Source organism: Nipponia nippon, unplaced genomic scaffold (assembly GCF_047370975.1).
Source record: "Nipponia nippon isolate SJK-2023a ecotype South Korea unplaced genomic scaffold, ASM4737097v1 scaffold_5, whole genome shotgun sequence".
NCBI classification, from domain to species: Eukaryota; Metazoa; Chordata; class Aves; order Pelecaniformes; family Threskiornithidae; genus Nipponia; species Nipponia nippon.
The window spans coordinates 51,995,442-52,017,716 of record NW_028262369.1 but is presented as its reverse complement, the minus strand read 5'-3'; the positions used below and the strand labels follow the sequence as shown (position 1 = coordinate 52,017,716).

Here is a 22,275-nt window from a genome sequence, read left to right as displayed (position 1 = left end):
GCATGAAGGAGATTTAGGAAAAAAAAACACTCAAAATATCATGCCTGGCTTGTGGGGGTCTGTGTGGAAGGCTGAGGGCGAGATAAAAATTATGATCCTCATAAGATGCAATATCACAAGATATAAGTACAATGAGTGACACTCCTGCTACATGACTTGTAATGTTTAGTAACAGTTGAGGAAATGTGTCCTACAGGATAGTGTGCAAACTAGAAGGAATATACTGAGGCATATAACATCGGTTTGACCAAAAAAGCTCTGAGAGAGCAGAAGATGTGGCGGAGCTCCCCAGTTCTTTGCATGTGCATTTTGCATCTTCCAGTTGCAGACAGCAAAACAAGGAAAGGCAGGTCATGGCAGTGGCGCTTTTTAAAGAGCTACAACCCAGCCAAGGAAGGCAGGAGAGAAGGTCAGGTGAGAGAGGGAGAGGAGGTCTAGGAGGAATCCATCTTCAGTAGAAGACAGACGTGCAGCACCCCTAGGGCAACATAGCCTCGGTGTGGGCTTGTTCTGGTAGAGAGAAAGGGCTACATTACCAATCCTGCATGTTGGATGAGATACTGGAAGAGCGCAGAGGATCCTGGCCAAATATGACCTAAATTGTGTTCTCTTCTTTTCACATTTTTCCTCTTAAAATTGTGCTTCTAATGCTTTTATCAAGAAAAACAGCTTGTTCAGATAAAACACATTATGTTCATTTTAAACTTGTCTAGCACTTTGGGTGATCTCCAGGGAATCTGGCAAATGTGGAGGTAATGGATTCAAATGGAGTGTCTTGAAGGTGAGTATCGCATGTGCCTGGAAACCCAGATAGAAGTTTAAGTGACTCGAGAGCTGGGATAAGTTTCCTAGCCAGCTTCAAGGTCAGTTGGTGGGTTAGTATAGACAGGGAAGAGAAGATACATCCCCTTGGTAGTTTTAATTCAGCATCTGTTCAGCACAGAACAGGCAGCAGAGGTACAAATTGTGATGCCAGGGAAAAAAACCCTCTTTGTCACATTCTTAATTGGATAAGCAGGGGTTATGTGTGGAGCACATGGCTGTGTTGTGGCTGCTTTGACAGCTCAAGGGTATGCGTACCAACCATAGAGGAACATCCACAACCCCTCCACACCTTCCTCCAAGGCCAGGTGCACCATGGGAGAGCTGGTTGGAGAGGAATTAATTTACCCCAGACCCAGCCAGAGCCAACCTAGGCTTTCCTGGAGAGGAAACCCTCAAGAGGTCCATCACAGAGGTGGCTGCAGCTCCAAGGGGCCGGTCTGGAGCCATAGAGAGGTTGTCCAGCTCTGCAGCCATGTGACACCTGCAGCCCCGGGGCTCACATCCAGAGCACAGCAGAGAGGTGAAGGTGCTTAGCATGGTGCTGACTCTGGAGACAGTCACCCAAGCTGGCCAGGTCTTCCAGCCATAAGAAGGTAGCCGACCTCTCACTTGTCTTGGTCCCCGCACCTAGACATCTAGGCAAGGTGCTGCGACTGCCTCTCTTCCTCCGGCGTCACAGGTACCGTAACAGGAACGTTGAATATGATCCCACAGATTTTGGCTTAAAGCCCATAGACACTACCCAACTTCACCAGGCTTTGCATCAAATCCTACTTTCACTTGTTACTTGCTAGAAAATGACTTGTGTTTCCCTCCATTTCTTCTCCTTATGCAAAGTTCAGACCTCTCTCCAGGCTTTCTCAGACTGGGAGGGAGCGACTTGCTTTCATAACCCCAGAGAAGTTATCTGCACACACCCTTGCTTCCTTCAGTCCAGCAGCCAGCATCGCCAAGAAGGGAGGCAAGCGCACCCCAAGCAAGCAGAGCCAGAAGGCGGCATGGCCGCGTGGAGGAGGAGGGACATGGTAGAGTCAGTCGCGTGGGTCCACATCCAGGACTTCAAAAGAGCATCAGCAGCAGTCAAACAAACACTCTGCTGGCTAAATAATGTCATCTGCAAGTGATTTGTCCTGCCACCACCAGTCTGGATCCTTCGCCCTCGCAGACGATCAAACAGGAGGTCTGCTTTCCAAGATTTGTCATCACCAGAACCCACTGCAGCTGCCTAAATGTCTCTTTCCAAGTAGCGCGAGCTGCAAACACTTCATCAGCAACTTGCGTCATCCCATCCTAAGTGCTCCAGCATTTCCAGAGGGTGGAATTAACCCTCTGGCTCGTAGATTCACACAGCAAAAGGTAACATTTGGGCAATTCAGTGGCATTTCTGGCTGCTCCATGCCAATGCACCTCTGTGTCGTAGGCAGCTTCCACCCCATGTTCTGGCTGGTCCTTGGTCTCCCCACTGAGGCAGCGAGCAGTGATGGCAATGCTCAGCCTTGGCAATGGCAGTGGCTGTGTGATGACTCCAGTCTGTCATGTATGGAATTTTATGTACCCCTCACGCAAACCATCACAACAGATGTCAGATGGTCTGTGCAAACTGGGGCTGGATTTCACATCTGGAAATGGAGACAAAGCAGCATCATTGCAGCTGGGCTCGAGACGAAGGTGAGACGTAAGTCCAAGCCTGCTGATCCCACTTGGTATTATGGGAACAAAGCAACCCTGGGCAGAGGAGCTGGTGGGAGCCTCAGCCTTAACAAGACTCCACGTGCTGTGGGATGTCGCTACTGAGCTTTGAGGCTGTGCCTCAAAGAGCTCACATTTCTTAGAACACAAATGGGAAAAGGGAAAAGAGGAGAGACCTCAGCTTTGCCCCGGGGAGTGGAGTATCTCTTAGGAGTTTTCCACTAAAGCTGAACTAGGAGACATGCCTAAGACACTAAGTGCAAGACAGCCACCAGCTATTTGCTGAGTCTTTCTGACCACATAGCAGAGTTCAGGAGGACAGAGAAGGTACACAGAGGATCTCCAATCCTCTCCTAGAAATCCACAAGTGATCACCTGGAGAAGCAGGGCTGGAAGACAGCTACTAGTGAGACCAGCAAGAGGAGCTGTGGAGCAGGGGGTAAGGTGGAGGCCATGCATTTCATAGATAGGAGCTGTTGCTGACGTACATTTGAAGTAATCCTGATTACGGGATGGGCTCAAGGCTCCAGTTCTTTGGAGGCCAGATGCTATGAAACACCACTGCAGCCCACACAATCTCCCAGCCCAGCTTGCTAAACTGACTGGAAACATCCACGTTACTGGGAAACCACGCAGACAAAAGCAGACGTTGACGGACAAAGGAAAAGGGAACATCTGTCTGCCTCTGCAAGCCCGGGGCACGAGGCACCTCATCCCCAGGCAGCTGGAGGGGCTGCAGTGACCCGGAGGAGCCCAGGAAGAGGACATGGTGCTCACTCAGGCATCAAGGGACTGTTTGAGCCAGGAAGAGCTCAGGGCAACCTCCTTCAAAACCTGCCATGGCAGCTGAGCACTGCCTGGGCACCAAAAAATCTTGTGTCCCTGAGATCACCCCACACAACCACAGACATGGATCAAAATGGAAGAACACGTGCAATTCAGACCCAAAGTCAATCCACTGCCTGCTTTGGACCACAAGTGACAGCGAGTTCAACACACAGAGATGCATTGAACTCAAGCCAAAGCCCAGGAAAAGGAGGAAAGCCAAGTCTGACCTTGGCATGGCCCAGCACACACATGTGTTTGCACGCACTTCATCCAGCAGCTTCCACAATCAAGCTCTTCTGTGTCACCTTCTCCAGCAGATTTGAAGGTACAACCACCTCCTTGCACCTTTTTGCCTCCCTCAATGCCCAGGGCCCTTCTCTAGCAACACGCTATGACCACACTCCCTCCCATTCTCACCCTCAATAACCTCCATTCCTCAAAGATGCATTATTTTTCCAAGACCTTCCGCCTTTTTGCCTGTGGCAGCAGCTACTGAGAGAAAAAGAGAATCCCATCCCCTTCCTGCATAGCGTGAATAGACTAGGCAAAACTCCAGAGACAGTATAGGGCTGGTGGGATGGACAAGGATGATGGCTTGACAATGGTCTACCGCCTTCCACCTTGTCCTGTGTTTATGGTGCTTCGAGGGAGATGGCTGGACCTGAAACATATGCACAGCATCCAGCAAAACAGGAACCCCACTGTGAGACTGTAAGCTCTATCATCAAACAAATTCAGATTTGCCAGAGAGCCACCTTACTGGTGACCAACATCTACGAGGGATAAGCCTGTTGGTGGGCGGGCCTGCCTGCCTAGCCAACCCAACTCCCGAGCCTACCTGGGTCCCAGCTCATCTTCACAGCGCCAGGTGAACTCCCCAAAGCTCTCGTAGTGCTGATTGTAGTGGTAAAGGACTCGGTGCAGGCTGGGGGAACCCAGGTCCAGCAGAGTGTTGTAGGCTGTTTGCTGCTCCTTGCCACTGGTGTAGCCGTTGAAGAGGTTGTAGATCTTGTCTGCTATTTCTGTGCAGAAGGACAGGGGGTATTCAGTAGGGTGCAAGGAAAGGCATGAACAAAGCCCACCAGGCTAAAGCTCAGCTCTAGGGAAACCAAGACCAGAGCCAAGATTTGTCCCCTGAGTTATGATTTACGTCATATCAAGACAAGGTCCCAATGGAGGAGCAACAGAGTAGATGGCATTCCCCGGACTCAGTGCAGGTTAGGTTCCCATAGTTTGGTCCAATTAGGAAAAGAAACTGGTGGTGTCATCAGGGACTGTTAGTGAAGTACCATTTATTTACAGGAAGGGGTTTCTTGAGCACAGCCACCACCTACACTACCAGTTGCTTTCTGGGCAGGACAGACAGGTCTTCTGGGCTATTTTGGTATGTCCTGAATGCCTGCCCCTCCACCCATCCTCCCACGCCTCCACCAGCACAGACTGCCTCTGCGTTTGTTTGCGGAGAGGATGCGTGCCTCCTGCTACCCTCCACGCCAACCCTCAACACCACATGACAGCACCTGGGCCACCATGGGTGAAGGAGATGTTACAGCCAGGACACAAGACGTGTGTGGCGACATGCTGGAAGGGGGAACTCCCTGTTGCTGGTCCCAAGCATCACAGTCCAGCAGCTCCCTCCATCTCACCTTGAGCTTTCACATCGTCTACCACAGGGCAGGGGGTCTTGACCGTCACATCACTGGACCTGGAGCGTCTTCCTGTGTTGTCGACTCCCCAAAGTGTGAACCTGGCCAAGAAGGAAAAAGGTGAAGCTCTGGACTCCCAAGATTTCATGCAAACCCAGGCAGAATCAGGCAAGAGCACCACGGTCAGGGAGACGGTGCTGCCACCGGCATGGCACGGGGGAGTCGACTCACATGTAGGTGGTGTCGGGCTCCAGGCAGCGAACAATGAGGGAGATAGTGGAGGAGAGCTTGTCAGGCACTTGGGCCGGCATGGCGCAGGGTGACTTGGCACCGGAGATGATGTCATCCACGAAGCTCAGCACTGTCTCTAGGGAGAGAGGGGAGGACATACCGCAGGTGATGACACAGATGTCCCCAGGACTGTGGAGAGCCGCTGAGGTCTGTGCCCGCTACCACGCTGCCTGGTGCCGAGGGGGACCAAGGCTCATGCATGAGGCTGGTGCAGAGAGGGACCTGTTGCTTTTCCAGCAAGGCTCATCACCATGGCGTGGAGCTGTCACTTCTGCAGCAAGGTGGGCAGGAGAGGGGCTGCTTTCTCTTCCACAGGATACTAGATATGTTGCAGCATTCCCTTGCAAAGAGGGAGACAGAGGCTGTCCTCCAACATGTCCATCCCACCCTCCCCAGAGAGAACCAGTGAAGTCCCCACTCACCTGTCTCCACCTTGGAGTGGTCCATTCTGTCGGTGACTTTCTCTTGACGGAGGAGGTAGTCGACGATCTGCACCCCGATGGGGGGCTCCGAGTGCCTCCACTCCAGCACCACCAGTGTGCTGCTGGGCTCGTGAACGGTGGAGAGCCGCAGGCTGGGGGGCAATGCTGACCGGTCAGCATCTCAGGAGGGCAAGGTCTGTCAGCCATCCCCACCACCCACCCGTGCTCACCCTCACCCATGTCTATCAGTGCTTTGCTGCTCTTCTGTGCCTTAAAAAGGCAGCAAAACCACCAGACTGAGGCACACAGTGTAGGAAAGATGCTGAGGACAACCTCTCCAGCCAGTCCCCATGGCTAGTGCAAAAGGCAGCATGAGTGTGTTTGCTAGTGCCACTTGCTCTGCTGTGCAGACCACACACAAATGCACCAGAAATTAGTTGGTTTCTGTAAGGTAGTATGTAGGGACTATTTTTGCATTACTGTCTCCCAGCAAAAGGGCTTCAAAGCCTGGAAGAGACCAACCCCAGGAGAGAAGTGACTCCCCCTTTCCTACCCCTCCTGGCTCTGGGCATGCTGGTCCAAAGGGCTCCTTCTCTGGGGTTGCTCTACCAGGATGGATCCAAAAACAGCTCCCCAGTCCTCAGCTGAATTTAGAAAAGACACTGCATCTCTGCACACTCTGCCTGATTTCCAGGTCCCCCATCCGCTTGCAAACCTGTCCCATAAAGCCACCCCAGCCCCACCACCTCCTGCCACCACACCATTGGCCATCACCACCTCCTCCCAGACCCAAGAAGCCAGGCTGGGCATGCATGGAGACCTACATGGGGTGCGGGAGAGGTGCGCAGGTGGGCAGCCCATCAGCCCCAAAGGCACTTGAGTCACAGCGGCACCAGTCCTCGATGACATCCCCACTGCCCGAGCACCACAGTGAGCTCATGGTGGCCTCCTGCAAGAGCTGGGAGAGAGGAGAATGGGGTGAGCACCGGGCAGGTGAGCTCCCATCCCACCACCACCCAAGTCAGTGCTTATCCATCCCCCAGTGGGTTCAGCATGGTCCATCCACCCTGGAGAGCAGTACTGGCCAATAGGCAAGGGCCGCCATGGTTTGATGTGATGCTACCAGGGCAAGCTGCCTGCAAAGACCACCCCAATGCTGTCCTGCCACCCCCCACGCCCACCCCCCCACCCCAGCCAGTGGCTCCTCACCCGCTGGGTCTGGTTGTTGGTGACCAGCTCGTAGATGGGGGCTGCTTTGGTGACCTCCAGCAGGATGGGCTCGACGGGCACGTCAGGACTGGAGGTGACGTGGCAGAGCGGGCAGGAGGAGGGGCAGCGCCCGCGGCTCTGGCACTCCATCCGCACGCCAGCCGCCATGCGCTTGGTGCCCGACTCAGAGAGGCTGGCGATGTACTCGGGGAAGGTGAGCACCTTGGGGTCCCGCTCACGCTCCTCCGACTCGTCTGAGGGGGAGTTGCCTGGGGAAGGGGGAAAAGAGTGGCACCAGGGTGGGCTCCGAGCCATCAATAAGGGGATGCGAGGGGGCTAGAGCCCTGCCTTCCAGCCAGGAGAGAGGCAGTGCTACCCAGAGACCCTTCTGTATCCTTAAGAGCTCCCCATTTGCTCTGTAGGGATGAAATGCTCACTGGTCTTCAGAGGAGAAATCAGGACTGAAAAGTCCACCCTGACCTCTACCATTGCGGGTCCTTTTGTCTCCCCATGCCTCAGTTTCCCCAGCCCCAGCCCTTTGCCTGGCACTGGGACAGACCACCCTTGCAGCAGGTCCCCACAAGAGGGAGCCTCCTTCATGTGGCTGGAGACTCACAAAGGACCTGCTGGGCAGCTTCACCCCACCCTGACGCCCCACCAGAGCCCCCTGCCAAACCACTCTGCTGCAAAAGCCTTCCTGGCCCAACAGCTGATTTCTTTGCTCAACTCCCTCGGTTCCCAAGGACCCCCATCAAAGCTGATGTGACAGAGCATGTTGGAGACCAGAGAGAATGAGTGCCAGACCAGGGTGCACAGCAATGATGCTGACTCGGTGCCCCCCCGCCCCCACCACAAAAGGTCTGCAGCCAGCAGCACTGAAGAGCTCAGAATGAGCAGGAAAGACTTGTCAGTGCCTCATGATGCCCAGAAAGCTCCTGAGATGGCTACAAAGCCACCAAGCCCCTCTCCAGCCCCTCTACCTCTCCTGCACTCAGTCCCCACACAGGGGGAAGGGAGATGGGGAGCTGGCTCAAGCTTGGCTCCTCCTGTCTCTTTGCACTGTCATGGGGCATGATGGAGGTGGACAAAGTTGCAGCTGAGCAAGGAAACAGGGTCTCTCCCTAAGGGCTTAGCTTACATAGCACCATCACAAAGTAAAAAAAAGTGGTGAGATGGAGGCAGGTACGTTCATCAGGACCACAGACCCCCAGCCAGACTGTGATGAGACTGAAGACTTGTTTACCCTCTGCCCCGTACACACGGGGGAATATCTGCAGGTCCTACCCTGCCAACACTCAGGCAACCCTGCAACCCAACAGGCTCAGAAAAAAGATTTGCAGCACAAAAACATCACCACGGTCTACGCTTTTCCCAGCTCCGCGCAAAGGTGCCTGACGCTGGGTGCTGCCATGGCTCCACCACACGGGGCAGCGAGCCAGACCCTGCACTTGGTGGGCTTTTCTCCAGCGCTCCCATAGCAGGAAATATTTTGACACAAGGGAACATGTCCTAGCACAACAGTCAAGAAGGTAGGATCTGCCCATCACTGCTGTGCCCTGGCTAGCATCACCCTGCCGCTGAGAGCTTTGTCATGCAGGGGAACACCCAAAATCCCTGCCGAAGGATGTCCCTGGCTCTGCACCAAAGAAAGAGGGGCCCAGAGGGACCATTGATGATGGTCAGTGGGGTCAGAGGAAGCTGGAGGATGCCCAGGCAAAGCCTTGCCCTTCAGGCAGGCTCAGGGCATTGCCAGCGGTAGTTTGGTACGGGCTGGTTGCTGCAGGGAGCTGCCGGAGAGCACATCCATGGCTCAGTAGGAAGACCTTCCTATTGCAAGGGTTTGCTGAGAAATGGGCCACCGCTAGCCTATCCTTGGGACTCCTGCAAGGAAAACAAGGCTGTTAAACAAAACCTGGGGTACAAGAGCATTGCTTCGCTCCCCCAGCAAGCTAGAAATGGATCGCTTTGGGCTAGCTGTGAATTGCAGCTTAGCAGGCGCCGAGGGAAAGCAGAGGAGCCAGGGAATGATTTGTCTCTTGCAATTCCTCAATCGATATCCAGCTCCTGACGTTTGCAAACAAAAAGCAAAGGAGGGAAAGTGGCAGGTGCCAGAACGAAACCGAAATGTGATATTGTGGGTGGAAAGAGACTGCCAGACCTGAAAAGCCTCCAAGCAGGAAAATCAAAGAGGAGGAAATTGCAGGAGAAAAAAACCTACTTGCAATCAAAAGATGCTACATCTGGAGACAGCCCACAGCAAAACAGCAACGGGTGTGTACTCTTGCAGGTGGGCTTGGGAAGAAGTCCAAGCTCCAGGAGGTCTGAGCCCACAGGATCCAGACTCAGGCTCAGAAAGAAGCCTTTCCCACACAAGAGCCCTGGAGAGAAAACAAATGTCTCTGCGGCCAGGGCACAGCAAGAGCAGCACCGTAGGCTGGTGCCAATACTGAGAATTATGAAGCTTCATGATGGAAACGATGTGGCGGTCACAGTGCCTGTGAGCTCCAAGCTCACGCTGCCAGCTGCTGGGCAGGGGGCAGGAAACCAAGGTCACCTAAAAAGCAGCGGCTCCGCTCGACATCCCCCATGTCTGGGCTTGGGAGCTGGCTCTTGCTTGCTGCCCAAGCCTGAGTGGTGCAACCCAACGTCCCCAGCACAGACAGCAAAACGCCTGCAGGCGGCTTTGCAAAGGCCAGCACAAGAGATGCTGCGGTCCTGGTGACAGCCAGCAGCAGGCAGGCATTAGGCTCCTTCTGCTTTTGGAAAGCTCGTGTCCAAACCAGCCATCGCCCACCTGCAAAACCCCTTCCACAGGAGAGCCGTCGCATCTCGCTGCAGCAAGGGCTCCAGAGGGGATGCAGCAGTGCCAGATGCCCTCTGCGCCATGGTGAACCTCCAGTTCATAACTGGGCTCCAGACATTAAAAGCACAGCACTGGCAGCCTGGGAGAAGAAAGCACATTAGAGGGAGAAAAGTCTGGCCGCAGGATGCAAGTGGAAGAGAGCAGATATGGCAGAGACAAAAGGAAGGAAGGAACAGGATTAAAGACAAATAACAGCTAAGTCCGGAATCAGGCAAGACGGTTTGGTGGGATTAGTGCATTTGTCTTTCATCTCCCTGGGGATGTGGGTATTTATCTTCCTTTCTGGCCCAGACTAATGCCCACTGCAGTCCACGGGAGTCCTCCAGCCGGCTTCAAAGGGTGCAAGAGCAGGGTGTAAATAAGAGGCTGAGATGGGATGCTGCCCTGACACAGGCTGAGCACTTTCCCTGCTATGCCGAAAGCAAACTCAGCTTCCCACTTCCGTGGGCTGGCTTTGGGAACTCTTCCTGGAGATGAGCGGGGCTCCTACCTTTGCTGATGTCCTCGTACTCCAGCCAGAGCTGCCGCTGGACCTGCCTGTTGGGATACCAGATGGAGCAGGACTCCTCAAAGCCATACACTGCCTCTTGGATGTAATGGTTGCCAAACTGGTCCAGGAGCGCCATGAAATCTCCACGGGATGTGGCCCCATCCAGAGAATGGAGCGCGTTGCTGAAGGCTGGGGAGGAGACAAGAGAAGATTCTCAAATCCCAGGGGATCCTGAGCCCTTGCCACCCCTCCAACACGCTTGCAATGGGCAACCAACCTCTGAGCCCATCACCTGCCAGAAGGCAGCTGTGTGTCCTCTCGCCACACCTTTTTCCCTTCTTCCCCCTTGCCCCGTATGCTTACACTGGGAGATGGTCAGCTGGTTGAGCCGGACGTGATACATGATGGACTGCACCTTCCAGTGCTGCAAGAGAGGGTACCCAGACACCTCGCTGAAGTTCACCATCCCTGCCAGAGAAAGGACACGGGGGCTCAGTGCCACTGCCCAGGGATGCCTTGCCATGGGGATGGTTGCAGTCCCTTGTGCCTGGGGCAACGCAGCCAGCAGGGTGGGAAGAAGCTGGGGGAAAGGACTGTGCGTACACCATGTCCCCCCCGAGGAGGCGGCGAAGCATTCAGAGCTGAGGGTCAGCTGCTCCTTGGCAATTAAAATCATGGCTTTGAAGGAAAACACGTGGGTTCATTTCATCCTGACGTCCAGGGCTTTGCATCGGAAGATAACGAGCCTCCTCCTGCATCCCCTCCTTCCATCCTGGTGCCTGCTCCCAAGACATGCCCAGGTGTGCTAATTATTTCACTAATGAGAGCTGCACTTTTTAATGAGCAGTTTGCAGGCCTGGGAACAGTCACCGTCATGCAATGTGCGCCTGAGTGCAGCCAACTGAGAGACTCTGGGGTTCCTTTCAGCCAGGACTAAGCCGAGCGGGACATATGCGTACAGAGGAAACCACATGCCTGCTGATGCTCCCGCTCCCTTGGGACGTTATGGCAATGCTAGAGCTGAGCAGGACCTGGGGTTTCTCCCTCTTCAGGCAAAGACATCCCATTCTCCAGCCATTTAACTGCGCATTACGGGAGCCAGAAATTCATGGAGACCAGGGCTGGGTGGCCACTTTGTCCTACCCAAGGCATGAGCCAAAGCACGTAGCAGCTCAGCTTCCATAAGCAGAGGGACAGAGGCCACCAAGCCTGGACAAAGCCCCAGAAAGTCAATTGAAGGGTGCTCACGGCTCTGATTTTGGTGACCAGAGCAACCCGTGGTGTGCCACAGCAGGATGCCAGGGCATGGCCACCTCCTCCCTCACAGCTCCGCTGCCGTACAGCCAACACGGCACACCTCTGCTCAGCAGTGAAGCAGCAAACTCTGCTGCTAAACAGCCACACAGCAAGAGTTCAGGAAGATAACAATGGGCATCCCCCACTCCATAATAAAAAATGAAGGAGGAGAAGATCCTTCGCCTTCCAGTGCCTCTCTCTTCGGTGTTGGCTGCTACCAACAGCTTCAAAGGCTTGCTCTTCCCTGCAAAGTGTTTATGCAAAAACAACCCTTCCTTACTCAGCAGCTCTGCCTCTCATGTATTCACAGCAATATCCAGATCTGCTTACTGACAAGCAGAGAAGATTTTACTTCTTTTCCTTTTTTTTTTTTTTTTTTTGCCTTAATCAGCCACAAAGAGCCAGCAGAGCAGTGGGAAATGAATAGGATAATCTACTGGCTTCTGCCTTCCCAGCGTAATTGCCAGCAGAGTCCCAGTCACACCGACCCTGCCATGATGCTGAGGCCACGGTGGCAGTGCCTTCCCTACATCCATGTAGCCATGTCAAGGGCAGCAGAGCCCCATCAGGGGGCAGGTGTCCTCCAGCACCTCCAGGCAGGGCTGAGCATCCCCATGGATGCAGGGGTGACCTGCCAACACAGCTCTCTTGGGGTAGCTCAGCCCTGCTGGGACCCACCAGCACCCTCCTCCCTGCCTGCATTTGCCTGCACACACACCTACATTGCCATGAACCCTGTTGGAGCAACCAGCACCCATTGGACCCTGGGTGCAGCCCACATGTGCTCCCGAAAACCCTCCTGGGAGGTCTGCCAAACGAAGCGAATGCATAAGGTCTCGTATGAGACGACCCTGCAGACACCTTACAAAACACCTTACTAGCCACATCCCTCATTTAGTAGCTGCCCAGTGTCCTCAGCCATTTCAGCCAACAGCAACAAGCACCAAGGAAACAAAGGCTGGCAACCTGGGGCGCTGGCAACTTGGTGGAAGAAAGGTAAATCCTTGAAGGTTGTCTAGGAATCCCTGATAACCCTGTCGCTCATGGCCCACGATGCTCTGGCAGGACAAACCGAAACATTTTGGTTTGGTTGCAGCAGGTTTGAATGCTTCATTATGCCAGCAAAGGGTTTCTGATTTGGAAATCAAATGAGAGGTGTTTGGAAAACTTTTTTATCTTGGTAAAAAAAAATCCTTTTTGCAAATACCCCAAATATCCAATGGACACTTGAGCTTTTATGCCACACAATTAATTTACAGCCTCTCCCTCTCCTTCATTTTTAATGCCTTCCTCTTACCGCTGCTGCTGCAGGTGAGTGTGGCATGCTAAAGCCAGACTAGATATATCCCATGGTAGATATATCCCCTGGGAGGCTTAGGTGCTGAAGCTTGGCACGCCAGCAGCTGCCCTGCTGGGAGAGGTGCGGGTCCAGCCTGACTCACTCACCGGTGAGGAACTCGGGGTCAGGCATGGGGTCGGAGAGCTCCTCTTGGCACTGGTTCTCCAGGGGCACCGTGGCCACCACCAGCCCATCCGGCAGCTGCTGCTCCAGGCCTCGGGCAAAGTTGTTCTGCCTGGAAGTTAATTGCAGAGAGGAGGGCAGGGCTGGAGGACAGGGGAACTGCTTGGGATCATCCCCACCAGCCAGTGACCCATCCCAAAAAGCCACTCAGCATCAAGACTTTTCTTTGGGCACAGGTTACAAAGATGCCTACTCTCGATTGAAAGCTTCAGATGCACCCTCCCCACCAGCTGCTCCATCTCTTGCAAAGCTTGGCAAGACGTGGATGGCAGTCTGCTAAGGTCCAGCCCCAGGCTGCTTCCCATGCCTTCTTCCTGGAGAGGATGGTGAGGTTTGACCCTGCTGGGGTCACCTCCCCACATCCCTGACTCACCTGAACGTCCCTTTGAGCACCTGCCCTGGGGCCACCTCCTTGGAGTGGTTGTTGTAGCCATAGAAAATCTCCCCAAAGAGCGTCTGGTTCATGGGCAGCTCACGGGGCTCACCGCAGTCCCCCCCCTCAGGGCACGACTCCGAGATGAGCTGGCATGACCGCCCGTCCGTGCCCAGCTTGTAGTCCTCAATGCACCTGGGAAACCAGCATGGGGTCCACCATCAGCTGCAGCCCCCATCAATCCGGACTGGGGACACCAGGTCACCCCAGCAGGGATGCTGGGAACAGAGGAGACCTTCCCTCCCAACCCTACAAGCTCAGGGTGGCAGTGGCAAGGTACAGGAACACCTTGGGGGTGTCCCCATGGCCGGGGCAGTGACGGGTCACTCACCCACAGAACATGAGGATGTTGTAGAGCAGGGGGTCCTCAGGCAGGGGGACCATCTGCTGCAGGCACAGCTGCTCGCAGCCCCCGTTGAAGCCATCTGAGCAGTCCACACCAACGTGACGGTCATAGCAGCCTGTGCCATCCTTCATGGGGCTCAGTCCCGTTGGGCACTGGCAGGGGTGGGGGAAGCAAGAGATGAAGCCCGTGAGGAAGAAACCTAGCCCCAGGACTGAGGCGGAGGGGAGGGCTCCAACGCTGCTCTCCACTGGAAATCGCAGCCTGAGTGATGCTTGGGGGCTATGGGATGGACGGCAGCAACAGTGCCCACAGCTGCAGATATTCCTCCTGTACCAAAGCCTCTTTGCAGCCCTGGGGAGTGCAGCCCCTGGGTGGGAGCCCCCCAAGCCACCCCCCACCAAGGTAATGTGCTGGCATCAACCCTGCTCACCAGCACCCAGCTCTGGTGACTGCCAAAGCAACGCTGCCCTTTCCAAACCCACCATCTGCCCCATGTTCACAGCCTCCCCACCCTGATGTCCAGCTCTGGTGGCATCACAGCAGGACGCCTCAGCCCCACAAACCCCTCCGTTTCGGGGCACACGCTTTCCCTGCACAGCAAAGCAGCTGCAGTGGTGACAGGGGGCACACATGAGTGAAGTGGGGCCTCCCAGAGAGCCAGCAAGAAGATGGGCTCTCGCTCCCTCGTGTGTGCGTGCAGCAAGGGCAGGGATGGGGGAGATGCCAAGCCCAAAACATCTCTTCCCGCTGCAAAACCAACCCCAAAATATCCATCCCGAGGTGATGGGAAAGGAGGAAGGATGCAGCCCTTCCCCTTCCACCCTCCCCCTCCTTGCTCACACCGAAGGAGATTTGCAGGTTCCCAGGGGGCCACGCACCACGCAGCCTGTCGAGTCCAGCTTGCGGTCCGAGATGCAGCGGAAGTTCTTGCTGCAGCCCCCATTGTCCCGGGAGCAGTCGCGGACCGGGCCAAAGGAGTCAAGGAGGACCTCCAGGCTGTCGAAGGAGGAGGAAGTCATCAGCTCTTCCCTGCGAGGAGGAGGAGGAGGAGGAGGAGGTGTGTCACTGCTCCGATGAGACGTTGCGAATGTGTACATGGCTGCTAAGTGGGTTTTTCCGGAGCTCAGGTTTCCCTTGGGCGGACAGTGAACTGAACGGTAGCCATGCTTTTAGAGGGATGCAGGCGCTACTGAGATGATGAGAGCTACCTCTGAAGACTCAGCTTTGCAGGTACTAAAGAGGGGCAGGTTAATGGACGTACTAATCTCCACCTGCAAAACGTGGGGTGGGGGTCCCAGCTCTCATCAACCCCCACGTGTTTTGGGTTGGTCCTCTCACTCCAGGGCTGCACCACCAGATTTGCTGAAACGCCTCCTAAATGCCATAGCCCCGCCATTGCACCTACCTGACCTCCACCGCATCCTCCATCACCGTCATATCGGTCTTGCATTTGGCCGAGGGGTTGATGGCCAGCTCGGCTGGCGGGATGACGAAGCTTTTGCTTAGTGGCAGCCACATGCCTTCCCCCAGGGTGTAGGTGAACCTGCAGGGAGAGCAGCAAAGGGAAACGCTGAGCCCAGAGGGCAACCTCTGCCCAAAACGAAGCTCTTGAACCTGCCCCCTGCCCTGCAGGGATGCCAGCCCAAGCAAAGGCAGATGGGCAGGGTAAAGTGGGGTGGGTCCTCTGAATGCACCCAAATGACCCCAAAAGACACACATAATTTAGGTAATTAAAAAAAAGACAAGACAGAAATTTCTCTTTTTGGTAGAAATCCTCCTTCAGAGCCTAAACTTCGCTCTCTTCATGGAGAGAGAGGAGGAACCAGCTGCTGGGCATCCAGCAGCCCACATGGCAGCTGTGGTAGGACCTTCCCAGCCATGCTCACATGTCTCCAGGAGGTGGCACAGCACAGCTGTGCTCAGCCCTGCCAGCTCAGGGACCAGCCTTCCTGTATGCCCTGAGTCAGATTTTTGAGTCCCCCTGGGCTGACCAGGTTGCCTTTACTGCTTACCGAAAAATCTTGTCAGATGGCTGCTCGCCTAGCACTAAGTCGAAGCCACGCTGGAAGATGGTGTATGGCCAAGGCCTGGAAGAGAAACACAGGAGCATCATGCCAGCATCATGCTCCCACTACCCCTCACAGCCCGAAATGCTTCCCCTGCTTAGCCCCCAGCTCATGTGCAGAGGAGTCCTGGGATGAGTCAGCTCAAGCGAAGCCAGGACAAGGTGATAAACTAGCCCCACATCCAAGATCTTAATTTTGGGGTTCCTACAACATCAACTCCTCACCCCAGCCCCAACCCACCAATGGGTTGGTAGCATATTGCATCCTTAATTTTGGGTACAGCACGCTCCCGTCTGCCACCGCCCACCCGGCATCTGTGAGCCTCATGCTTCTGCACGCTCAGGTACGACCTGCCTGGTTCCCATTTTAGGGATTTGAATCACAGCCATCGAACTGCAAAAAAAACCCGAAAAGCAGCTGGACCCTCTCTCTGTGAGGCATTTGCAAGGGAGCACGTCAGGTCCAGGGCCGCAGCTTCACCACCTGCCTTATTCCCCTTGGGCTTCACTGTTTCAGGAGGGGAACTGAGGAAGCTTCAGCCCCCCCAGGACTTTGCAAAGGGGTCTGGAAGATGAGCGGGAAGTTTGGAACCAAGCAGGAGGCTGGAGAGCTGATGGCCCCGTCTCCTCCATCTCTGCTGCCCTAGATAGCACAGGGTGACGTGCAACCACGACTTGGTGGCCGTTGCCCTTCGGTGGGACACCTGTGGCCACGACACCTCGGGACGTGCATCCCCCGCAGCATGGCCCTGCTGGCAGAGCATCACTTGCAGAGCGATGCTGACAAGGCAAGGCAAGGGGAGGCACAGAGACGTGACCGCGGTGGGCTTTGAATCAGGCAATGCGAACCCTAAAGCTCCAAATCCCCTTTGCAAGAGCTCAGAGCTGGGGAAAGAAAGAGATTTTCCATCCCATCGCATTGCTGCTGTTAAAATTCAGGGTGAGAGCATTGGGTGCTGCCAACAAGCCTGGGGATTTTCTCCAGAGGCAATTACAGCTCTCCTGCACAAGCACTTTAATTTCTAATCTGAAGTTATTTCAGCAAGGACAAAAAAAAAAAAAAATCCTGATTGCAGGATTACAGTGCGCTGTCTCATTTCCTCACTGGGATACAATGCCACTTTCCCGTCCAGTAGACTGGGAGCAGGGGATTACATTCAGCCCACAGATCGGATTGCCCTGAATGAGGTCAGCTTCGGCCGGAAAGCGATGTGCTCCTTGCGTCTCACCGACGCCTTGAATGCTTCACGCCTCCGCCTTCCAGAGCTCCTGCAGATGGGTTTTATTCTTGCTTCTCAGGAGCACGCCAGGCAGGGAACAAAAGCAGAGGCAAGGTATTGTTCCCCATCAACTCAGGTGGAAAAGCGGTTGTGAAGAGCCGCTCTTGGCTTGCAGTGGAGCTCAGCCCTGGGGTAGGCGCTGCGCAGGCGTGGTGGCTGCCGGACCTCTGCCAGACAGCACATCTGGCAGCCCATGGATGCTGACACGTCTGGGACACACAGCCAGTGGGCTTGGACCTGTCTGCAAGATGGAAATCAACATCCAGGCCAGGTTGCATCCACCCAGGGTGCAATTTCCCACTGTGGCTAAAATTCGTGTGATGATGACTTTGAGCCGGGGAAGAGGTTTCCATGCTCCAGGAAGGGACCATGTGGCATCTCCCCAACCTGCCTTACTTTGCCTCTACTTGGGGTCAAAAAAGGCCTGTTAAAAGGGAGGTTCAGCCTTTAGCTATGTGTAGGGGACAACCAATGCTGCCAGGCACCATTGAGTCTGCAAGGACGCGGTACTTTCTGCAAGGAAGCCCTGGGACAGTCCCCATACAAGACCTCCAGCTCAACAAGAGGCACTTATCCATCCTCATCTCTGAGGAAGCCCTCCAGGAACTCAGCACCAACATTTCCACCCACGCACTGTAACTTACTGACTCATGCCTTATGCTGCAGAGGACGGGGCAAGATCTCCTCCCCCAGGCACACCTCACCTCCTCCATCACTGCCTTTTGCCCCCTGTGCCTCTGCCGCTGTTTCACCCCCTCCTTCCTCTCCCATGCACGCAAGTGTGTGCTTCCACAGCTGTCTCCCTCCTTGCTTTCTGTGATCACTGGAGGTGCCTCGCTGCTCTGGTTTTTGTTGCCCTTGGCAGGTATTTTGGTTGCATGGTGTTCAGAGCTCACAAAGGAAAGCTGGACTTATCAGAAGCAGCTCTGCGCCTGATCAGGTTGGATTAAATGGGCCAGAAATGACTGCTCTCGCTCCCTGCAAGCCTTGGCACTCAGGTAGGCATCTGAAACAACAAAACAGGGGATCACCAGGGCAGCTGAGAACCAGCAAACTCCCCACATGTAGTCAGCAAGTTCCCACGGCCGAAGCGCTGCCAGTGCATCCCCAGGATGATCTTCAGACCTCTTTACTTTTTCCAGCTGGACCATAAGCTACGCTTTGCTCCAGATCTGGGCTTGAGTGGAAGCTCCAGCATGGAGCTGGGGACGAAGCCAGACTGACTTCCAACATTGAGAACCGTGCTCCTTCCAGTCCTTGCTCCCTGCAAAGCTCTTCTAGACAAGATGGGTGGGATGAGGAATCAACGGCTAGTGTCCGCAGGATGAAGCCATGATGAGCTAACCCGGAGCAGCTGCTCGAGGGGAGCTGGCAGGGAGGTCGGAGGGGTGCAGGAGAGGGGCTTTGCAGTGGGCACTGAGAAGCTGCTGCATGTGAACGTGGCTGAAATGCCACTGGAGGAGAAGGTGGTCAGCTGTTACGCACCGAAATAGGTGACTTCATGTGTGGTTCCCTGACCCCCTGTGCTCCTGGGGGTTTCACCCAGCAAATGGCATGAGGACGGCCATGCTGAACCCCATCAAGGCATCAAAGCACCAGCTCCAAGTGTGTGCTGGGAGCGAGCGGTGCAGACAAAGGCACTCACCACATCCCTCCACTGGCGGCTCAGGAGTTCAAGCCCACGGTGAACGGACCAGAAGCATTCCCGCAGCACCTGCACCCCTCCTGCAGCCCCAGGACCCATTCCCCACGATGACCAAAGTAGGGATCCATGAAGACCCAACACCACCCTGATGGGGGGCAAGTAGAGAGCAGATATGACACAAGCACCGAGCTTCCGACTTCTCCTGCTGGCGATGCCCATCCCAGCTCCTCCCCGGCTTTGCTTTGCTTTGCAATGGGTTCGCTCAGGCTTCAGCTGCCAATGCTTCTCCCCTTCCCACTTCCCCACCCCCTGCCATCCCTTCCAAGCAGCTCTTTATTAAAAATGCTAATGCCGGCACTTTCTCCCTGGGCTGCCCGTAAATCTGCGAGGAGAATGGGGCGGGAGGAGGAGGCGGCGGATGGGTAGTTTGGTGAAAGGATCTGAAAGAAAGAGGAGCTTTTTATCTGGCCATCCTTCAAGCTCGCAAAGCCGAGGCACACAGCAGGGGATGGAGAGAGGCAGAGGGGAAACAAAAAGATAGAAAAAGGGGTGGGGAAAAAAAGAGAAAAAGGGAAAAAAAAAAAGACCTTAAGCAGGAAAAGTGCTGTCCTTGTCACTTCAGCATGTCCCCAGTTCCTCTGTGGAGTGGGGAGCGGATGGTGCATGGCGATGGGACAGGAGGAGCAGATGTACAGCCAGAGAGGGGGATAACTGCATGCGGAAAAGAAGAGGCACCATGGGGAGGGGAGGTGGCTGAGCAGGGCATGGGCTGTTGCACTAATTCAGGTCCTGTGCTGGAAAAAATGGCTGCAAGGCTGCAGGGTGGAGAAAGGGGTAACTTGCCCAGCATGGGAGGGGGCTGGGGTGGCCCCTGCTTGCCAACTGCTACAAGAGGATGAGAGCGCCCAGCCAGATGCATTCGCCAAATTGCCTTAAACTGGCCTAAAAGCTCCCTGTGCCAGGATGAAGTCCATTACAAGTTGAAAGGGCATGTTGATAAAGACCCCTTAAATGCAGACCATCTTAAATCTCATCGGGGTGTCTGAAAAGGGCACCCAGGCAAGAACAGCACATGGGTATGGGAAAGCCATGGGCCATCGCATGATGGATCTAAGGGCTGAGATGAAGAAGTACAAATGCGGGCAGGTAACAGTTTGTTAACTAAAGGCAGAATGAGATGATTTGACTTTTGGTTCAGTCATACCATGAAGTAATCACAGGAATTTGGTTTGATGAGCAAAGACAAGGCAGGGTTGGTTGGATTGCTGAAAACTGAATCCTGCCCAGGAAATGTTAGACTAAGAGTCGAAAAGCAGCTAATTAACAATGCATATCAAAGTAAGAAGACAGACTGTGAACACACAAACAGCACCAGCAAGATTTGTTTAAAACAGCTGAAGAGCAGCACAAAAAAAAAGCAGCTGATCAAATGTATCTGCTACCCATGATCAAAAAGATCTTATTTTTTGAACAACTGATCTAGGGACTGGATGCATTGGGTAAAGGATGTACCACGACAGCATGGATCTCAGTATGGTACTCAAAATACACACAACACACAAAGCCTCGCTGCCATTGCCAATAAAGTTCAAAGATGAGATCGCCTTCATGAGCAAAATTAGATGCTGCTGGGTGAACAGACACCGAGTCAACCCGTAATCACTGTAAATAAAAACAAACCAATGGCAAACCTATCTAAACCAAAGGGTTGAAATGAGTTTTCAGACAAAAACACCACCCTAGGAAAACAAAAGAGGTCATAGCCAAACCACGTCACTCCCAAGTCCACCAAGGGATTTGGCAGAGCCCCTAGGTCCTGCTTTGCCGACCTCCCCCTTTGCTAAGAGCCAGCATGGCTTCTTTGGGGACTGACTCGCTGCCTGGCTTGAGCTACCCATGGCTGCAGCACATCGCTGCAATATTGGAGGGGTTAAGAGTGCATTAGACAAACAATGGTCAGAAATTATTCAGACACAGTTGATCTCGCCTTGGGACAAGGAGAGAGAGCAGAGGATTTGCAGACATCTCTTTCAGGTGAGCCTGTGGGCAACCTTGTTGCTAGAGCTGGGAGTGAGCTGATGAGCATGACAAAACACAGTGTGGCCTGGCAGTTCAACCTCCACCCCAAAAAATGTAAATACCAGGTTAAAGTTACAAGTTATTCAGTTAAATGGGCTCTGACAAGATGGTTCTGCTGGACCAAAGAGAGTTCATCACAGACATTACCCTGTGGAGGCCAAGGGTTCACAGGGGACACCTTGGACAGGTAGAAGAGACCTCCACCATCACAAGCCCTTGCAGGCAGAGCTGCAACAAGCAGCACCTGGACATCAGGAACAGAGCGCAGCACAGAAAAAAATCCTCATTAAACATCAAGCCCCAGCATCACAATGCTTAGTGTGGACACACTTTCAAGAGCCCCTATAAATAGGGGAAGCTGCAGGCAGGGATGGTTGAGTTAAGCGTGGTTTCAGCTGCTACCATTTTCTGAAACAAAAACCTGACATGTTCAAGGAAGAAATACGAAATTACCCCAGTTTCAAGCAGCTTGGGAGAGGAGCCCTCAAAGGGCAGCGTCGAAAAAGCCCCAACACTCCAGCATCAAGAGCCCAGAGAAATGCAGAAGGACTTTGACAGCCCCACCATAGTCTAAGGCTGTGTTGCACCTTGGAGAAAAAGAGATCTGCTAGGTTTCTCTGCCCCAAACAGAAGTGTATGCTGGAAACGCTGCATGTGATTTATCATAGCCAACTTTGGTATATGAGAAGAGATGCATGACAACATGTATCCTGGCCAGGTACGAACACTGCTGCAGGAAGAAAGGCAGAATTTCAAGTGTGAGCATGGAGGAGGCTCCCATGGGGTCATCAGGATGGAGCTGGGTCTGAAAAGCAGCCCCAAAACCCTCGGAGGAATGGAGTGGGTCCTGAGCACCTTTCGGGTTGGCGTTGCTGAGACTAAAGCTGGGTCTGGAGCTGTCCTTCCTGTCCTTGGCTTCTCTCCTGCTTGTTACCATCCATATTTTTTCCCAATTCACCTGTAAGCAGCTTTTTCTCCCCTTTCCCTTTAGATGATGGAGCAGCTAGATCAGGAAGAAGCTAGAGAAGAGCAATGTGCATGGGAAGAAAAGCGTGAAGCTGCAGTCCCATGTCCAGGAGCAACAGAAAAGCAGAGGAGATGGAAGCAAATGCTTCTCCACCTGTGCTTATCCATTTCTACTACCTGCCTCAATGGACAAAGTCGTTTACCCTCTTGCTCTTTGCAAGGTGGTGGGTCCAGCATGCTGCTGATAGCTCTGACCGAGGCACAGGCTGTCACCAAAGCCATGGGTGGTCGTGGGTGGCCATGGGCTCTTTCCAACCCACTGTGAGACACTCCTAAACACAACACATCCCAAAATGAGCAAGTCCCTGGCAGGGGGAATA

At 54.1% G+C, this 22,275-nt stretch overlaps 1 protein-coding gene across 2 annotated transcripts in view; it reads right to left on the bottom strand.

Moving 5' to 3' along the window:
* Nucleotides 1–22,275, bottom strand: part of ASTN1 (astrotactin 1) — a 56,156-nt gene that overhangs the window by 4,297 nt on the left and 29,584 nt on the right. For both annotated transcript variants that reach the window (XM_009463596.2, XM_087733367.1), the window contains exons 9-22: nt 15,873–15,947; nt 15,266–15,403; nt 14,739–14,889; nt 13,846–14,012; nt 13,455–13,649; nt 13,006–13,133; nt 10,627–10,731; nt 10,264–10,452; nt 6,911–7,179; nt 6,526–6,659; nt 5,702–5,853; nt 5,220–5,355; nt 4,989–5,089; nt 4,181–4,364 (exon numbers count right to left, since the gene is read on the bottom strand). In XM_009463596.2, coding sequence (XP_009461871.2) covers nt 4,181–4,364; nt 4,989–5,089; nt 5,220–5,355; nt 5,702–5,853; nt 6,526–6,659; nt 6,911–7,179; nt 10,264–10,452; nt 10,627–10,731; nt 13,006–13,133; nt 13,455–13,649; nt 13,846–14,012; nt 14,739–14,889; nt 15,266–15,403; nt 15,873–15,947 — 2,124 coding nt within the window. The remainder of the gene's footprint in view (nt 1–4,180; nt 4,365–4,988; nt 5,090–5,219; nt 5,356–5,701; nt 5,854–6,525; nt 6,660–6,910; nt 7,180–10,263; nt 10,453–10,626; nt 10,732–13,005; nt 13,134–13,454; nt 13,650–13,845; nt 14,013–14,738; nt 14,890–15,265; nt 15,404–15,872; nt 15,948–22,275) is intronic.